The sequence below is a fragment of the Oryzias melastigma genome, linkage group LG4 (genome assembly GCF_002922805.2).
Source record: "Oryzias melastigma strain HK-1 linkage group LG4, ASM292280v2, whole genome shotgun sequence".
NCBI classification, from domain to species: Eukaryota; Metazoa; Chordata; class Actinopteri; order Beloniformes; family Adrianichthyidae; genus Oryzias; species Oryzias melastigma.
The window spans coordinates 30,262,877-30,283,772 of NC_050515.1; the positions used below are offsets into that span (position 1 = coordinate 30,262,877).

The window sequence follows — 20,896 nt, forward strand, 5'->3', positions numbered from 1 at the left end:
TCCCTGCTGGTCCCAGCTGTTCCGTGCTATTCCAGTCCGTTTGTTTTCTCCGGGAGCGCCGGGGACGCGGACTGGCAGCGTGTGCGCGCAGCACCAGCGTGCACGTGTGAAGCGGCCAGTGATTTTCGTCCAGCGTCTGAACCAATCGAGGGAGTCGGAACGCAGACAGAGGGAACCCATTTTAGTTCAGCGTTTGTTGATTGAGGCGCAGAGAGAAGCGGAGGTGGCTCCTCTCCTCACCCTCTCCTCTCCTCTCCTCTCCTCTCCTCTCCCGGGTGTGACGACTGGATCTGGGCGAAAACACGAGAGCAAGATGATGAACCACAGCTCAGCTGATGGAGAGGCGGAAAACACCCAACCTCTGCGTTACCTTAGGTAAGCACCTGGCACTCTATTCTATTCTATTCTATTCTATTCTATTCTATTCTATTCTATTCTATTCTATTCTATTCTATTCTATTCTATTCTATTCATGCTGTAGCCCAGTTTCCAGATCAAATCAGATCAATCGGTTTTGCTGCGTTTTCCGTCATTTCCCACATTTTCATGTCAGTTTTAGGTCCATTTGTTTTGGACTGAAGTTCCCAGAACTGAAGGTGTTTGTGCTGCATGGGTTATTATGGTTTAATGTAACTACAGGACTGGTTGCATCACATCCCATCACATACGGGTCTGAACAGCCTTCATTTCTACGGTGATCATTGCAGCCTGTCCAGTAATGTTTGGTCATTTACTTTAAAACGACAGTCAAAGACTGGATTCTCCTCATTTGACCTGCCTCCACATGCAGACTCAGTCAAACTTCATTTGCTTTTCTTTCCTCAAAATGAAAACAATTCCTACCAGGATGACATTAATGCAGTTTAATTGGACACAAACCACTTCTAACAGAGATGCTATCTTCTACTAATCAGTCTTATAGTACATATACTTCATACATTTTCCAATTTATAATTGAGACTAATCAACTATTGTGATGCATGCTTAAAAAATTGCACAGAAACTTATAGCAACAGCTCTGTTGCCATGACAACAGAGCATTGCATTAAGAGTGAGTATGCTTGGGAGAGAAAAAATAGCTTTTTTTTGTTAAAATTAAATTAAATTTTCATTAAAAAAATGTTCACATGTCATGTTTCATGGTTTTAGCTGACTTTGTATCATCGTTGTGTCCTGAGCAGAACCTCCATAGTTGTGGTTCTCTGCCTGCATCACACTGACAAACAAACATCTTTCTTCATTTAACCCAATAAAGATGAGACACGTGTACTTTTAGATTTAATGGTTCGCTTGGATCTTTAACCAACCACACGTAACGTTACGTTATAACTCCATTTGATACTAAGGGACATTAGGATAAATGATGCAACCTGAGAGTGTGTGGGTGTGTATGGCCTGTGCACTTAATGTCAAGTTGTGCTTTATTGCATCAGCATGATCTGAGTCTGTTTCTGTTTCTCTGTAAGTGGGATACTCATCCATTTAGATGAGGGCCGTTATTCTGTTGCAATCACACAAGATCTGGAAACACAGAATAAGTACATGAGTCACACATGGACGTGTTCGGCAGCAGAGAATCCATCCATCCATCCATCCATCCATCCATCTATCTAAACATCCATCCGTCCATCCATCCATCCATCCGTCCATCCATCCATCCATCCATCCATCCGTCCATCCATCCATCCATCCATCTATCTAAACATCCATCCATCCATCCATCCATCCATCCATCCATCCATCCATCCGTCCATCCATCCATCCATCTATCTAAACATCCATCCATCCATCTGTCCATCCATCTATCTATCTAAACATCCATCCATCCATCCGTCCATCCATCTGTCCATCCATCCATCTATCTAAACATCCATCCATCGGTCCGTCCGTCCGTCTATCCATAACATCCATCCATCCATCCGTCCATCCATCTATCTAAACATCCATCCATTCATCCGTCCGTCTATCCATCCATCCATCCATCCATCTATCTCAACATCCATCCATCCATCCGTCCGTCTATCCATCCATCTATCCGATATTTTCTTCCATCCATCCATCCAACATCCATTATCCATCCATCCCTCACCCGTCCGCATGTTTTTGGACTGTGGGAAGAAGTCTGAGTTCCCGGATCAGGAGAAGGAGAACATCCAAATGCCACAGAGAAAAGTTCAGGAACCAGGACCTTCTCACTGTGAAGCGAGAGCGCTAACCACAGTAAAGCTTAGCACAAAGAAGTTTCTTTCTTTGCGTAGAAATGATTCATTCTCCATTTTCCCCACAGGAGCATACCTGATACCAAAGGTGGTGAAGGTTCTCATTCATCCAGGGGACATCTTGAAGTTGACTCATGGCATCTGGACTTAAATCTTCTCTCCTAAAACACTTCAGCACTCATTCAAGTCTTCTGTCTGCCTGAATAAGAAGTGAAATCTTTAAGAAAGAAGTCCAGATGACAAGAGTCAACCTCCAAGATACAGCTGAGGGCCCTTTAATTTATGGCATCTTTATCCACCTGTACACACTCTGTGTGGAGAGAGGCCTCCGGCCAGTGCTGAATTGATAGAAGGCCTGATAGGACTCATCCTGGGTGGTTACTATGGAGGTACTCCATCAAAGTGTAGTCACACCTGTACAGGTGAACTCCTGCACATGTGCTGTGGGGTTTTGGGATAGCCAGAAGGTGCTGTCTCTTGCAGTTAACCTTAAAGCTTGTACGACCACTGTTGAAAATGGAAAGTATGATTGTTGTGCCTTTGTAAGGCTGTAAGTTGTATGCACTTTTGACGGACAGGTGAGGCTGTCATATGGTGCCCTTTTACCACATTCTAGTTGTTAGTAAAGCATTAGTCATAAACCACTGACATGAATAGAGATGAACAGATCAAGCCTGTTACCTCGGGTTCCAACCAAATGAAGTCACTTCAGTCGCCATTTTTCCGCAGTACAGATATCGCCTGAATTCACCATTTTGGGACCAGATGACATTAGTAAGCAGTGATTGGTCAGAAAGTCTGTCAAACGCTTTGAACGTTTGAGGCGGGGCCAGCAGGCATCATATGGTCTTGTGGAGGGATCTGATTGGCCAGTTTATAATCTGGAAAACTTGCGATGAATAAAATATATAATGAAAAAAACAATAGGTTTAGCAGGAAGATGTTAAAAAGAGACATCGGAGCTAGAATGGTTATTCTGACAAACAGAAGTCTATGGGATTTCAGCGATTGGCAAATGCCATCATGTTTTTGTACCTAAACTGACTGTAGAGATGAGAATACAGTATTCCCCCTTATTTGTGGGTGTTGGGGAGACCTCCATAAGGACCAGGGTTGGGAAACTCTGCAATAGACTCCAATCTTTACATGAGGACTGTCACTCTGTCTCTGTTCCTTATAAAAGCGCGTGCCTCCACCTTCATCAGTTAAGTTTAGAGGACATCTCTATCCAGAATTTTCTAGTTTCATCCATAATAAATTCCTGATCTGGATGATAATTAATGCGTTTATCAGGATATTTTCGAGCCGCTTCTGCGTTTGTTGATGCCATTCCTCCATTCAGGCTCACTGTGTGTGTGTATCTAGCAGGCGGACTGGCATGAGAGATCAATTTAGTCGGCTGACTGCGAAACGGGGGGGGGGGATGCAATGTGAAGCCGATGTAACCCCAAGAACAAAAGCAGGCGTTGTTTGACCTAAAAAAAGCATTTTCACTTGGGATAGTGACGAGAAACACAACACTCTAGTTCATATTGTAGTGATCTTCTTCAATACTAGATCTAAATAGGTCATGAAGATCACCACTGCCTTAAATACCTATCTTAAATGTGTGTCTTGAAGAGTACAGTTTACAAGAAAGAAAAAAATGACTTAAAAATTACAGCTATACATGTTTAGGATGTCGTCACTCGTCATCATTTATTTCATAAAAGTCCTTCTCCAGTCGTCTTTCGATCTACTTTTGATCTAAACGTACTCAGCGATCTTTTCATTATGAATATGCAGTTTTAGCCAAAATAAAAAAAACCAGTTGTTTTCTTGGACATAGTTTTTGCAGAACAGCAGGAGTTTATTAAAAATTCACCTCTGAGTTGTGGGCAGGACTGATTGTACTTTTCTATTTTCCACTGATTGTAGTTTTTATGTAACAACCACAAGCTTTTTCCAACCACATTTTTTGATCTGCCCCTGATTCACGACAATTTGAATAAAGAAATTCTCAGAAACACAATTTTACTCCTAATTTTCTTTATATAAGTCCTCCATCACGAGAGGAATGCTACAAGAAGATGTTAAAAACACAGTTTTCATCAGTGTGGGTCTTTAAGTTTAAGTCACTTGTATCGTGGGAGCAGCAGTGTAATGAAAAGCTCAGCTGTCTATATCTGTTGCCACCTTTTCTGCCCCCTCCAGGAGATTCAACCTCTCCAGCACATTTTTCAGAGGTCCTCCTCCTGGTTTGACATATCCAAAACATCTGACAGGGACAGCATGTGAAAGGCTTCATGAAAATATGACCAAATTGGCCCAGATATTTCTAGATGCGGCTCTATGTCTTAGAAAGAATGAAGCTAGTTTGAAAACCAAGTGCTTAACCACACATGTCGTTACCATATATAAGTGTAGAAGCATAGATACAAATTCAGAGTCATACTTTTAGAGACATTGTCTAAAAAGCATAAAGCTCTTTTTCCCCACACTTGCATGCATCACTCAGAGACACAGACACATTTTAAGGGTATTTCTTTCTGTGTGGATACTGTGTTGTCAGTGTATTTATTGCTAATTTGTCCCTTTTTGGTTCTTGTTTTGGCTGTAACCTTAGAAATAAGAAATGTTCTCAAGCAAAAGTAGACAAATTAGCACTCCAAAACCCTAGCTGGGTTAAAAGGAAGAAGTTGTGGATGTAGAGTTAGAGCAGAGCAAAATGAGAGAACCAAGAAGATAAAGATTTCTGTGCATTCAGTCATAATGGGAATTGTATGTGTTGCCTTCATTGTAAGACTTATATAAGGCATTTCCATGTATGCAGCTCCAGACATATTTGCTTTTTATTTTTTTGGTCCAAAGTGGCTCTTTCAACATTTTGGGTTGCCGACCCCTGGTTTATACTGAAGGCTATACCGGGAATTATTCTGAATTAGGGGTCTTCAACCTGCAGCTCCAGATCCACATGTGTCTCTTCTATCTCTCCATGGTGGCTCCAAACATAAAATAAGTCATGGAGACTGATGATCCAGACATGTCGACCGTCAGAGTCAGCAGCTCCTGATAATGTCTGTCTAACCAAAACTACCTAAAGAAAACAAATAAACAAAGCCTGAAAACTAAGACTACCAAGATCCAAACTAAAAGAACAAAACCCAGCAGTGTAAGACTGCTGAGGACAAAGGAGGGGAAAAGAACAAAAAGAAGAGAAAAGAAAATAGCAATTCTTTAAAGAATTTTTTTTCTTAATTGCATCTATTTAATTTATATTAGTTAAATGTATAATTTGATGTCTGAGGTTCACATAGATGATAAACTCTGTAGGTTTTTACATCCTGTTGACCTGAAGACGTCTTGTTTGATCAACTCTACCTCCAGAATGAATAGATTTTATATACAAAGTAAAACTTTGGTAAAAAGTTTGATCTTTTATGAGTTAAAAAGTTCCATGGTGGCCCCATCTGTGTTGCCCACACTGGCAGACTACTGGGCACTCAGTAGTCTGCCAGTGTGGGTGTCACAAACAGGCAGACAGCTGGTTCCACGTGCAGCAGGTTTATTAATAGTCCACAGAATAAGCAGGGTCAGACAGGCAGAGGTCATACACGGGCATGGGATCATCCGAGACGAGCGAGAAGAGGAGTCAGAGTCCAGGCGAGGGTCAGGGGCAGGCGGCAGGCAATCAGAGTGGCAGGGTCGGAGGCAGAAGATCAGGTTTAGGAGTAAACACTCAGAGATGCAGGCAGGGTGGCACAAACAAAGCTTCGCAGAGAGTGAAGTGTGGAGCCAGACTATGAGCTGAGGAGGTGATGACGTGATGGGAAACAGCTGAGCTGATGAGTCCAGGTAATGGCAGGTGGTGAGCTCAGAACTCTGGTGAGCGCTCCCTCTGGTGACTGGAGACGGTAGTAGCAGGTTGCTCCATGACAGTGGGCAACAGAGCTCACTAACTTGCTATGCGGCCGGCTGGTTAGCGTAGGGACCCAGACCACTGAGTCCTCACCTAAGCCAGTGTGGGTAAACACAGATGGGGTCACCATGGAACCTGCCGACAAACCCACCTGGGGCCCACCAACTCAGCCCAAAGGTAAACCATATGGGGTCCATATTGAAATGTTCTCTGGGCCTGGCCCTGCCCTTCTGTTGAAGTATTAAAGATGACTTTGAAAATACTTTATTTTGATTGATGTGATCATGACTGTGGAGAAGAGGTAGAGTGATGGACATCTGATTGGATGATCACAGGTTTCCGCCTTGCCTGTCCATGTGTCGAAGTGTCCTTGAGCAAGACGCTGAACCCCACATTGCTCCTGGTGGTTGTAGATTGGTACCAGTGTTCAGCAGCAAAGCTGCCATCATAATGTGTGAGTGTATGAATGGGACTGTAACTGTAAAGCACTTTGGACATTCTAAAAATGTAGTAAAGTTCTATATGACTATATGACTTTTTGACATTTAACTTTTATGCAAAAACTGATAATTAAATATTGATTTTTAAAATTTTCTCAAATCCTGTTTTTGTGGGTTTTATGAGCTGGAACCCCAATTTATGAAAAAATACTTGAAATCCGTTAAAAAGTGAAGCTATGTTTTATGAAAATTTAAATTTTGGGGGGGAATTACAGAAATCAATAACCGTTTCCATGATTTTCAAATATTTTGGAAAAGGTTGTATATGTTTTACTTTCAGGTAGCACTAGCTCTGCTTTGCTGTTTCTTAACTGAAAGCCATAACACCATTTCATCTGTAGCAAAGTCCAAACAATGGCAGAGATGTGAGTAAGTCATCTGCATGTCTCGTATTAGAAAGGTTGATCGTCAACCTCGTTTACCTCTGCTCAGTGAACAAACTCTTCTCTTTGAGGTAAGAACTGTAAGGCGGTGATCACAAACTCTGAAGATATTTTGAGGCCACAGATTGGATGCACAAAGTGAGCCACATCAGTGGTATCACTGAGTGTAAGACTGACCATTTATACTTCTGTGTCCAAACAAATATGCCTGGATGTGTTGTCGTTCTTCCCCAATAACAAACTCTAGATAACTATATATATAAACAGATATTTTAGAGCTCTAGAAGTGTCCATAACCTACTTAAAGTTGAGATTAGAAATAACAAGGAGGTGCAGAGAAAAGCCCTGAAGAGTGAGCTCCTGCAGAGCCGTGAGCTCAGAGATAAGGAGGATCATAAATTTAAAGCGGAAGGATTGACGGTTAGAATCAATAAACCTAACACTTTCTTCAATAGGCTCAGATTAGAAACATCCTTCACATCCAAAGCACAACAGATCTCCCATCTTCCGTTGACTCACAGCTTGGCTGTCATATTTCAATGGCCTCCTCTTGATTTTGGTACCGATCCATCCTCTCTAATAACATCAGAGCGTGGTGGTGTCTCCTTTGCCTCCTCCTTCAGTCTGTCTGTATCTAATAAACAAATGGAGACTGGCCATGAAGAAGGCTACAGGTGGTCATAGTTTCAAAAGACTTGAACAGATCAGTTTTGTGAGATTCTGGAGCTCCTCTTTAAACCAAAACCTGAGCCAGAAGAAAGTTCCTTTGCTATGAAAAACACCTTAGCTTGTTCCAACCACTCCAAAATCTCTATCTGGCCGTAATGACTACAGACCAGTTCAAGAATCTGCTTAAACAAACTTTTAAGTTAACTCCAGAAGACACAGATGAAAGCCTTGAAACCCTCCTAGATCAAGGACTTTCTAACAGACCACAGATTCTGAGACTGAAAGGTTGTGGAGAAAAATATCTGCAAGACAATTATTTTTCCACTTGTTCCACATAAGAGGCTGACTTTGGTCTTTCGGCCATTAAACTTTTATTTCAGTTCCCCTCATACTACTGTGTTAAAAACCTTTTTACCTTCTAGAACAGCTGAGGTTCTTCCCTACACACATCCACTGGAACACTAGTGATCACGAATAACCCTCCTCCATCCCTCTGTTCCCCTGAATAATAGTTTAGCCAATTCCAAATCCACAGTATGTTTGTGTAAACGGACAAACCGGGGTATCGGGTTTGGATGGGTAAACAGCTTCTAGAGGGAGTTAGAGAGAATTCATTAGATCTGTTGCAAAACTACTCAACAATGAGATCAGAAGTAACACATATGCAGCAGCACACTGCTCTGCTACAGAAGATAACACTCACAGTGGGTCGGTTTTCTCTCGCTGGTCTCACTTCCTCTTTCGTACACATTTTCTCAGTTGTACTATATTTATTCTGATACATTTGAACAGCCAATCCCCTTTAAACCATAGAAAATGTAATGATCCCTTGTTTTCTTTTACTGTTCATTATTTTCTGAAGGGTCTTTAGATTCTCCAAAGCATCAACTTAACGTAAAAAAACCTGTAACCTGATCCAAGCTGGTGTATCCTCTGTGCTGAAACAAACCACAACTTTAAAATTTGTCTTAAGTGACATTCAGAGATAACATAACTGTAATAGCTGCAATGTCTTTGTAAGCGAAGGTAAAGTCAAATTTTCCAAACTACTGTACTATTACCTGTTTTAACTTACTTCTCATTCAAAGGGGAACATATAAGAGCAACCTTTCACTGAAATAAAACTAATTTGGCCAATTGTTCAATGAAAATCTGGCAGTATTGCCACCAGAAGAAACTGTGGACTGAAATGAACTTTCCAGAGATCAGTTCCTCACGGTGACTCAGGAAACATCCCTGAGGTGAGCCGTGGGTGACAGCTGCTGTCACTAAACTGGCACGGGTAAATGCCAAGATCCCCACTTGGATACACCGGTTTGCCCCCCCCCCCCCACACACACACACATGCTACACAGTTAGAATTTGCTGGGGAACAGAGAAAAATGTCACTCTCTGAGCTCATTTCGGCAGGGTTTATTTCTTCTACCAATCCTGAATGAGAGATAGCTAACTCATTATTTAGCCCAACATTTCAGCCTGCCTTATCTTTTGCCTTTATTTTGTCCTTTATGGACATTAGGAAGAGTTGAGTCATCATTATAAGACCAGGCGTGGAGCGGTCCATCACACCTGGAGCACAACATGAACGAGTATGAAAGGATTTGTGATCATTTCAGTGTTATATAGAATTGTTTATTTGTATTGAATCCTTTCTGTTAGTAGGAAAACAGAAAAGGAAACATACTCGGCCTTAAAATACCTTTAATTCATTCTGTTGATAAAAAAAAAAAAAAAAAAAAAATCAGAAAAAATCGTAATCATGACTTTAAAACTGTGAATCAAATCAAATTGTGGCTTGACTGAGTTGTGAAATCCCTACCATTTATGTTTAAGTTTGTGCAAAAAAATAAAGACAGAGATTATGCTCACATGAAATCAATCAGAATCATGTTTTTTCAAACTGAAATGTCCATCTCGAACCCTTCAATAGTCTGAACAGGTACCAGGAAATCTGCATCTCCATCCAGATCCTCAGCAGAAGGAATCATCAAGTCCTCTAGAACACTCTGAAGATCAGGAGTCTGCAACCTGAGGCTCTGGAGTCACTTTTATTTTAGTAATCCATTCTGGCTCTTTGGCTTTGAAGAAACTTCAGACTTGACTAATTCATTAACTAATTAATGAATGAATTTTATGTTTAGATTTTTGGGATGTCCAATAGGCCCGACTGATTATAATGATGGTAAAAGGTTTAATCTGCAGTCAGAGTGGTTACAATCAGAGCGACTTTATCTTATTTTATTTACATGTATAGATTTGAAATAATATCCATTTTACACTAATGTTGTCATGTTTTTATTTACCACTAAAAGAAGAAAAAGAATGAGAGAGTTAAAGAAGTTTGTGATATAGAAAAACAAAATTGTAGAGAACATTTCAAAGATATGTTTTATAAATGAACGGCTTAAATCCACAAAGACATAAATAAAGTGTCTTTTCCTAACTTTGAGGTGAAACTCTCGTTGGATTTTATAAAAACCTGGACCAAATGGTTCTTGTGGCGTCAAAGGATGCAGACTCCTGTGCTAGACTGTTGCAGTGATGTTGGATTGAAGGAAACAGAGTTTATCGACATCGGTGCTGGACACTGCAGACCATGACTGACTGTGGAGATTCTGGAGTCTTAGACCTTGATTCCCAAATGAAAGACACAAAACCTTCTCACTCCATGGGGTTTAGAAAGAAAGAGATAAATAAACTAAGGATAATGACTTTGGAGATGGAAAAGAAACCAATGAGGAAGGGAGTAAGCTTGCAGCGACCCACCTTGAGGGAAATCTGCAGCAGATAACCAGACCTATGAAAGCAGAAATGATTTCCTAACAATTGTGGTGATGGACAATAGTGCTTTGGTCACTACATTAAAATTTACCTGAAATCCCAAAGGAGAAAGAATGTTTACATTCTGAACACCAAGAAAAACAAAAAGCAGTGCTTACATATTGACCATTTTTGGCTAGCAACCAGCACTTTCATACAAAAATAGGATTGAAAAACATTTTTTATAAGTAATGAATATACAAGTTTTCAATGAGAGACTGAGCTTAATGCAAACTCTGATGCAAATGCAAAAAATTGTAAGAAGAAAAACCAAGACGTTGCTATTTAACAAAGGGCAGAATTAGAGCTGGAAAAATGTATATTTGAACTCTTAACCTTTCTTAAGGTGTAGCTTGCTCTCTGGGGGAAATCCTCTTTGCTTTTCTTTATTTTCAACATTCAGAAAATGGCAAACCAGTTTCCATCAAAGACAATTTTGATTTAAGCCCCGCCCACTCCTGCAGGAACTTAAGAGCAGAAGTGATCTCTACATATTATATTTAGTAACATGTAAAACTCATCTGTAATGTTTGAAACAACGAATGTTTTTAAGTAATGATACCAAAGTAAAACTATAAAATTGTGATTCCAGCTAAAGTCAGGGTTTACAGTGTAGTCTGGAGCCTCTTTATCTCTGGTGGTCGTCCCTGGAGCGCCCTCCTCAGGTCAGCACACTCACCTGAGTCAGGCTCAGGCCTTCAGCCGCAGACGAACCGTTGTTGTTCTGAGGTTATAATTCCAATAAAGGTCAAACAGTTGGTTGTTCTTTAGCCTGTTGTATGGTAGCAGTGGATGGGAGTTGTTTACTGCTGAAAAAACAGTTTTCTGCTCACATTGTTGCTTTTTCTATAGACGTCTATTAGATTCCTGTGGGGAGGATTTCAAACTACTAGTTAACACGTCTTATTTTCAAACGTGTTCTTAAGGAACACCACTAGATGTCTGTAGAGGGATAGATTCTAACTGGAGGTCCTTAAGAAGCTTTCTCTTTTACTTCGTTCCTCTGTGTTATCAGATAGCCTTCATCATTTTTAGTTTCCTTTATTTTTACTTGAAGTATTTTGTTATGATATCACATTAAAAAGTACTTCATGCTTGATTGTTTTTATGCTCTTTCTGTTTAGGTTCTCGACAATCTTCTCATGTTCTGACACAAATGACCATAAACTCCTTTTCTGAGTGCCTTTTGCATTATAGTGTAGACAGTTTATCTTTGAATTATGCTACAATAGCAATGTAAAATGTATTTCATAATTCAAAGAAAAATGTAATTTTCTGCTATGATATAGATAAATAATTCCAGCGTCCACTTTTCCTGCTCAGACGGCTGCGTTTGTGCCATAGAACGTTTGCTCTCTTTGCTTCCATCGATGATAATGTTGGTTTGTTCTGTTTCTGTCAGCAAAGGAGAAGCAGCAGCGATCGAAGCAGAACTGCTGAAGGACTACAGGTTTGGACAGCAGCAGCTGATCGAGCTCTGGGGACAAGCCTGTGCTCTGGCCATAGCTAAGGTCTGTTCTTCTTTCTTTCTTCTTTACCTTCATATCCCAGGAGTCTGGAAAAGGAAACAGTAGCTGTGTTTACCTGGATACAAGTAATAAACGCCTAACCAGAATAAAAATGTGTCATGTAAACACCACATTCAGAATATTCTGACCCGATCAGACTCATCCGGATCCAAGTTTCCTTCTGATTGAGATAAGTGGATTATAGTGATTGTGGTTCATTTCTTCTTCTACGACTATTTCCAGAATTTCAGACAGTTCTGCTCATGTCAACATGATTTATTCTGATCAACCGTGTGGCGCATTAAACGTTTGTTACAATCAGATGAAGTTTTCAGGCCCATGTACACAGTTCTATCCTAGTCCGATCTTTGATCCGATCGAGGACATTTTGCACATGGAAACGAGGCGATCTGGATCAGTGTGATCAAAGGGATCATTCCGGTTTCAGCCATTTTATAGAGTTTATTCTGATGACTTTTCTGTCGTACCTTTCAAAATTTGTTTAAGTCAAATCATCATCACTTTCCCTTTTACTTTTTACATTTAAAACTAAATTAGCAAATTAGTGAGTTTTTAGCGTTTAAACGCTTAATCGCGTCAAACTCAAAACACACCTTAGGTCACAGACCGAACAGGATAAACATTTATTGAACAGTCTAAAACTACATTTTTAAAACTTTAAAACTGTAACTTTTAACATAATTATGAATAAAAAAAGGCAGGAATATTGTTAGACAATAAATCAACTTAAACCTTAAATAACCTTAAATAACTTTCAATATTTTACTCTCTATAAAAATATATTTTGTCAAAATTATACAAGTTAGAAATGAGCACAAGATAACATCAGGTCATTAATAACAATAAAATAAAATGATCTGGAGGGCCGGAGGGCCGGATCCGGCCCCCGGGCCTCGACACTTGTGGTGTAACCGTTGTCAAAAATGTTTTTTATGCTTCCTTTTGCTTTACTCGTCTGTTTCTTGTGATCTTTAAAGCTGTAATATTTTCCATCCCTAAAACATGTAAAAAAGCTCATATAATATCCAACTGAGACCTCAATAAGTCGGTGGTTCTTCAGCAGACCGTATAAAAGCACTTTACATGCTATCATTTTTGAGCCGCAGTAGTTTCTCCAGAGCAGCTCAACCTCAGGGCACAACACCTGAGCGCTCCGCATGGAAGCGCCGGTTTTTCCAACCGCGTGAGCGGAGCTCTTCTCTCTGGTGTGGCTACAGTTTCACTGAGCTGTGGTCTGGATTCTGTTAAACTGAGAGGAGAACTGTGTCAGTGGACAGCTGGGAGCAACACGGATCGACCTGACCACTGGCTTGGTCGGACGGTCGGGTTTTTACTGCAGCTGTGTTTGATGAATTAGCATCCAAGCTACCAGATACATGGAAAACTACATCTGCTGTTTGGAGGAGGGAGGACCAAACAAGAAGCAGAAACCCAAACCAGTTGAAAGGCAGCACAGATATAGATAAAGCGGGATCAAATCAAACGTTGTGGCAGTCTGAGTCAAACTATGTGTTGTCCCGGTTATTAAATCCACCGCATGCACTTCCCCTGTAGTGTCATTTCCTCTGCTAGCCTCAAGCTTGGCCCTTCATCATCAGAACCAACAGCTTAGCTTTACTAGACAAACACGGCCTGTGTACTGGAGATCACGGCTGCCCGCTGCTGCCAGCAGCACCGAACCACTTACATGACATCACAGCTATTTAAGGAAAATTACTGCAGAAGGAGATGCAGACAGTGCAATTTCACTAATTTCATTGCCGGCTTGTGGGTTTTGGCTCCCAAACAAACAAGAACATGCTCATACCTACACCTCTGGTTACAAGATGAATGATTGGTTTCTGTAAGTAATCTGTGTAATGTCCCAGAGAGTGGTCACGACCACCAGCTCCAGACAGCGTTTCTCAATCAGTCTGAGGGCTTTCCAACACCTGAAACACGAGCTAGTAGCTAGAAATGAGTCTGGGGTTTAAATGAGGCCCTTGACTTTGATAAAACAAACATTAAAACCTTATAAATATACAGACTTACGGTGGCCCTGAAGGGAAAATCACACCATCAAATCACTCAAAGTAAAAACACATTATATATCATGACGGCAATAAAAACGCAAATCACATCATATCAAAACTGCATTACATTTCAGAAATCAAGACAAAACTAGAAAAATTGCATTACCTCCGATAATGCATGTGTGAATGCATTATCGCATTGTGTAAAGTTGTGTTAAATTTGTGTAACTTGTGTAATTGTAATAATGTGTAGTAAAGCATGAATTTCCTGAACATGCTGGATGTGTAAAATTGCTTAAAATGCTGAATTTGCTTAAAATTTGCACAAATTTGTGTAAAATTGTGTAAAATTGTGTAAAGTTGTGTTTAATTGTGTAATTTTGTGTAACTTACATGAATTTTAACAATGCTGGAAGTACAAGCATGAGTTTCTGGACATGCTGAATGTTTTAAATTGCTTAAATTGCATAAAGTGTGTAATTTGTAGGAATTTGTAAAAAAATCCTATTAGTTATAATGGGGCTGAAAAAACGCACAAATTGTGTAACTACGCAAAAACTGTAAAGTGCACAACTACTAAAAATACAAGCAGTAATGTCCTTAATGAGCTGAACGTTTTGATACCAAGATTGTGTAAATCACATGAAGTGTGTTTGAGTTTTTACGTGCCGAAAAACGTACGGAAGAAGACGGAAATGAAGAATCTCAATAGTGTGAATGCATTCAATGTATTCACACAATTACACAAACCAAAAGGCAATTCCAAAAAATACAACAAAAGGAAATGAAACATTTTGGGAAACAAAAAATATTTCCAGAAATCAAACTGAAATGAAACTGAAAAGATAGAAACTATGAGACATTGTTGAATGGATGATGACATTTAAGTTTAGACGTTTGAGTTTTTCTAAAAGCATCTTCAATGTCTGCATACTTATAGAAGTTTTATGATCAGTCTGGAGCACATCCAGTATCACTTTATGCAAAGTCTCTTCATTCCTTTTTTAACATTTCCTTTTAAAGTCTTGACATTCATTTTGTCTTCTGAAATGATTTTTTTTCCCATTTTTATTTTACATTGGGGCTGCACGGTTAGCGCTCTCGCCTCACAGCGAGAAGGCCCCGGTTCGACTCCCGGCTGGGACCTTTCTGTGTGGAGTTTGCATGTTCTCCCCGTGCATGCGTGGGTTTTCACCGGGGACTCCGGCTTCCTCCCACCGTCCAAAAACATGCTTCATAGGTGGATTGGTGACTCTAAATTGTCCCTAGGTGTGGATGTGAGAGTGAATGTGTGCGATTGAGGCCCTGAGACAGACTGGAGACCTGTCCAGGGTGAACCCCGCCTTCGCCCATCAGCAGCCGGGATAGGCTCCGGCACCCCGCGACCCCAAAAGGATGAAGCGGTCAAGAAAATTAATGAATGAATATTTTACATCGAAGGTTGTGAGGTAAAATAATACTTCCTGTTATCTTTATTTCAATTTGAAAGACTCATATTGTCTAAAACAGTGTTTCCCAACCCTGGTCCTCGGGGCACACTGTCCTGCATGTTGTCCATGTTGCCCTGCTTATGCACACCTGATTCAGCTCATCATCAGGCTCAGCAGAAGCCTGACAATGACGGTCATCAGAGGCAGGTGTGTTTGAGTAGGGTTGGATTAAAAAAATGCCAGACAGTGTGCCCTGAGGACCAGGGGTGGGAAACACTGGTCTAGATCACATATGTCAAAGTCAAGGGATATTTTTATGGAGAGTAAAATATTGAAAGTTATTTAAGGTTTAAGTTGATTTATTCTGGAATAATATTCCTGCTTTTAATTATTCATGATTATGTTAAAAAGTTACAGTTTTAAAGTTTTATAAATTGGCATTCTGATAGCTTTTTGGACTATTTTAACATTTACTAAGATTTTTTAAGCTGTTTTGGAGTTTAGCTAATATTTCAGCTACATGGTGGCTGTTTTGGCTGAGTTTTTTTTTTTTTATTTTTTTTTTTAGGCTAATTTGTCGCTAAGCCTGTTCAGCCTGTGACCTAAGGTGTGTTTCGAATTTTGGCCCCTTGTGCGTTTAAGTTTGACTCTCCTGATCTAAGAGAACCAAAACAGCAACACTCTAATATTCGACATAGAAACTAGCTTTTCACGTCTACATCACAACTGATACATGCGGATTGGGGTGTAAAGAACAAACTCTTTCCAGCAGAAGTCTGGAGGGAAAAGCTACTTATTTAACTGAAAGTCATGTCACAGACTTGTTTTACAGAGAAATGTAGTTTTCATGACTACTGGCTATTATTCAATCTAAAATACATTTCTAACACCAAAAAATTAGGTCAAACTTTGCAGGCAGTATGTTGTATCATAAGAAAAACATTTGGTGAAATGCAATACTCCTGAAAATGATTACCACAAAGTCTCATCTTTAATCAACTTCAAACTGGTAAATTCTCTCAACAGAGCTGTTGTCTGCAGAAACCTGATCACATGACTAATGAATGACCGCTTAGCATGATTTAAGTTTATATTAAACTTGAACTTTTCGGTGTTGAATGACATCGGAGCCTGAAATTGTTCTGTGCCTTCAGAGAGTCTAATGTTTCCTCAGCAGTGAAACATGCTCTCAGTAATAATGTTCAAACAGATTTTCTGCTTTAGCTGATCGAATCAACAACACATCTAAAAATGACATTGAATATTATTCAGGCTCCAAAAATATTAGTGGAGACCCACATGTTTATGGATCAGCCACTTCTACACTTTGTGTATGCATGTGTGTGCAAATGTGTGTTTGTGCAAATGCGCATGTGTAAATGTGTTTGTGTGTTTGCGTGCATGCACGTGCGTGGGTGGTTGTGCACGTGTGTCTAACAGCCTATCTGTAGGACATTCCTCCCTGATGGTTTTCCATGATTCTGGGATTCTGTGTCGTTTCATATCATGATGGCAGAATAGCTGTGTGGATCACACATGTGGATGTTGCTTAAGAGTTTCGTTTCTTATCATCAGGGGCTTGAGGTCATTACCTGCTGTTGCTTGATGAATGCCACACTACATTTACGCTGAAGCTTTTCTACAACTTAATCAGAGAATCAGTATTTGAAAATGAGAAATGTGAAGGATTTCTGCTGCTTTTGCTGCACATTTCATGTTCTTCACGTTCATTAATTTTGGTCAGTTTACTTGTATCATTTAATCTTTCTGATATAAGTTTTTGACCTCATTCCACTGCCTGAGCTTTAGTTTTATTGTCCCATAATCTGAGTGTTTCGCGCTTTAATTGACCATCTGCCCTCCAGCACTCATCAGACATCTCTGTCTTCCTTGTCTTTAGTTTTGTCTGATGGTTCTGAGCTTTTCTGATGCAGATGATGATTTCTAAGAAACTCAGACAAGCGTTTCTTTTTTGGAATCCTCTCTGCTGAACACTGAGCCGAGTTATCTTTCTGAATATCCTGCATGGACGACGTTCTAACTCCCCTACATTTTACAGCGATGAATCATTGATCATTCATTATTAATTATGAACATGACCCAGCTAAAACAAATAAAGTAGATGAAGTCTAAAGACTTAAAGATTAAATACATTGGACCTTTGTAGTAAAGCGGTTTATCAGTTTTAAATCAACACGGTCAGCATTTAACCTGGTAATTTTTTGAATCTCTATTTGTTCTCGTAAAGCATCAGTGTTCCCCCGCTGTATCGTGATTCACCTTTTGAAGACTTGCTTTTTTGCTCATTTCTTTCATTGGATTAGTAGTTTTGTACACAGCACACAGTGTTCTGCATCCTGATTGGCTGTTGATCCTGTCAATCAATCTGTTCCGTGCCGTGTCTCTTCACGTGCATCTTACCAGAGTTCCATAAATCGATCAGATCTTTGTTTCCAGTCTATAAAACTGGACTTATTCTTCTATGAAGGTTTGAACTTTCAGAGTTTAAACAAGAGAGAGAAGAGTGAAAATGTTCATGTGTATCTGGAAAAGTGTATATATTGTGTAGTGAGGAGTTTTGCAGCCTTAAAGCATCTATTATCCTACTTTTCAGATTTCACTTATCAAAGATTATTTATTTATGCAGCCCTCACAATAAATGAGAGAAGACTGTAGATGGTCTTTCATATGGAGTTTGCTGGTTTTGCAGCACACACACTCTTTACTTGGCAGCGCACTAACTGGGCTAATGGGTCCTGAATCTATTGTTCTGACCCACATTTTTGGACTGGAGTTAAACCGGATTTTTTCCTAAACCCTTTGAAGCTTTTTCTGGAATTCCTTAGAGTCATTGGCCATGACGATATCAGATGATAAATTACTCACCTTGAATAATACAGTAACGCAAAATTTGACCAAACAGCCCAGGAAAATTCCATTTGGGGCCATTTGCTGCACAGAGGGGCTGGTGGAAAATCTGCCAGCTAGAGAGCAGAAACCTGCCTGCAATATTGTAGCACAGTGTGCCAGCTCACTCTCACCCACACAGAGCTCCAGTTTGGTGAAGGACATAGACAGTTAGCCTGTCAGGATATCAGGAAACTAATACCTGTTTGGTTGAAGAGAGGTGTGGGTGACTGACAAGGGACTGGAAGAACAACACAGAAGATGCCAGCAGCTCACTCCAGTCTGGACAGAGAGTGTTATTTAAGGAACCACCTCACATATGCTGACATTTTTACTATGCTCCCAAGGTTATTTGATAGAACCTTCTTTCATCATCCAATGGATAGTTTAATAAGTGATATCCCTGACTTATTGTAGTCTGCTATGTAGAGTATAATTTAGGTATAATGGTACATTTAGAACTAGATTGATAGCATTACCTGTGATAGTACTAGTGTGAACGCTGTAAGCTGAATGTGGCCGCTAAAGATACCAGAGCAGTTAGCTGAAAATGCTGAAGCTGAAAGCTTGCTAAAATATTTACTAAATGCCATATTAGCCAAAAAGCTAGAAACCTGTCTAAATTAGCCAAAAGCAACTAGCAAAATGTTAAAATGTTAGCATATTCACAAATTAGCTTTAAAAACTGGAAACTGATCTAAATGATCAAAAAAATGCTAGCATAATGCTAAATGTGCACTAAACTTCAAATTTGCCTAAAAAACTGGAAACATCAAAATTAGCAAAAACAGCTAGCATAATGCTAACATTTTAACCACCCTCCAAATTAGTCTAAAACTGTAAACATATCTAAATTAGCACAAAACCCAGCTAGCATTACACTAAAATGTTATGTTATTGTGTGCTGTGAAGTATTCACACAATAAGCAGCTCTGAATGGAAGAATTAAATGGAGTTACTTTAACACACATTGCTGGTAAGCTACAGTATATTCATCTTTCTGATTGTTTTCCATGATAATCCTTACATTTATTGGCCCGTTTATCCCTTAATGGTTCTTTACCTAATTTTGCTCTTGGAACACTTTATATTTGATCTTTTCTCCCTCTCTTTTTAGGCTTACCCTCTCAGTTCTCTAACAAAGAAGCAGCCAACAGTGCTGGTGATCTGCGGTCCAGAGCAAAACGGCTCCATCGGTCTTGTGTGTGCACGACACCTGCGTATATTTGTAAGTACAATGGACCGAAGGTAAAGGTGAATCACAGCTATCCAGCTCCGATGGAAAAAAGTGTCAAGCCTGCCAGGCAGCAGTGTTTTCAGGCCCTGTGTGAGCTGCAGAAATCCATTCAGCTCCTGTAAAGGTCTCGGAGCAGTTATCACATTACCTTCTCTGCGAGACTACTCAGACAGGCATGATATCATGCTATTGTCACTCCCGTTCAGGCTGCCCTCAAGCCGCTTTGCCTCCGCAGCCGCGGTGTGATGTCATGACCGTTGTGTCTGCCACACGTCTGTCTTAAGAAGAGTGATCCAAACACTGCAGACTCGCAGTTCAAGACTGATTTCTGTAGAGTATATGCTGATGTGGTCCTCGTGACTGCAGTGGAGGGAATCTTCTGGATCTGTGGATCTGAATGGAAACAGCGTTTTAGCAGATGTGTTCTACGCGCCACATTAGCAAGCATGTTAATAGTTTAGACTAAAACTATGTTTGAGCAGACTGTGTTTATGAAGTCTGATGTCTCAGAGTGTAGTCTTCCTCCTTTCTGACGCAGTTTTCCACTTAGTTTGTTTTCCGGCCAGGAACACAGTTGGAGATGGACAGATTTTCTTTTTTTCACCTGGAAATGACAGAAATGTATAAAAAATCAGAACTGTTCTTAAGGAAATTCACACAGACTCCCTATTGCATGCAGCTAATGACTTTACCTTATGTCGTTCTACTTTTTTGACTTGTTCTGACAAATTTATATCATGTAGAAATTTTCCAAATAAATAAAGTTTCAATTTGCTGATTTTTAAATGGACTTCAAAGCACACCACAGCAACTGGGACCACATTCATCTGAGTTTGATGTAATCTGAGAAACCGAAATGCTTACTTTGGACAGAAGATGACTTTCCCTGCAGTGGAGTGCATGTTTTTAAAGAGCAATATGATCCCTGTCAGCACGGCGACAGGCTCAAGCATGAGAAGCAGACTGAAACAGTTCTGAAGCCGTGCTGCAGATCTGTGGAGGTGATCAGAGTAGACTTGATTGATTATTCACAGGTCAAACCTTTTCTTCATGCTAAGAGTCCATCCTAAATCTTTGATTCATGCTGAAGGAGAGAACATGATGGACGACAGAAGTAAATTGAAACTTTGAAAAAATCACACAAAAAATAAAACAATTCTCTCACACAAATATCTGGTTTTCTCTTTTGTTTTTATGTACATGTGAATTGTTTAAAGTCCCCCTATGACAATTTTTTTAATTAAAAAAAAAAACATTCCCAGTAGTGTTTTAATATTGACGATAAAGTTTTT

At 39.9% G+C, this 20,896-nt stretch overlaps 1 protein-coding gene across 1 annotated transcript in view; it reads left to right on the plus strand.

Moving 5' to 3' along the window:
• The first annotated feature begins 15 nt into the window (after positions 1-15).
• The window catches only part of yjefn3 (YjeF N-terminal domain containing 3), a 27,948-nt gene continuing 7,067 nt past the window's right edge, over positions 16-20,896 (plus strand). The window contains exons 1-3 of the mRNA XM_024259102.2: positions 16-375; positions 11,892-12,000; positions 19,485-19,595. Of these exons, the coding sequence (XP_024114870.1) occupies positions 314-375; positions 11,892-12,000; positions 19,485-19,595 (282 nt within the window). The 5' untranslated portion in view covers positions 16-313. The remainder of the gene's footprint in view (positions 376-11,891; positions 12,001-19,484; positions 19,596-20,896) is intronic.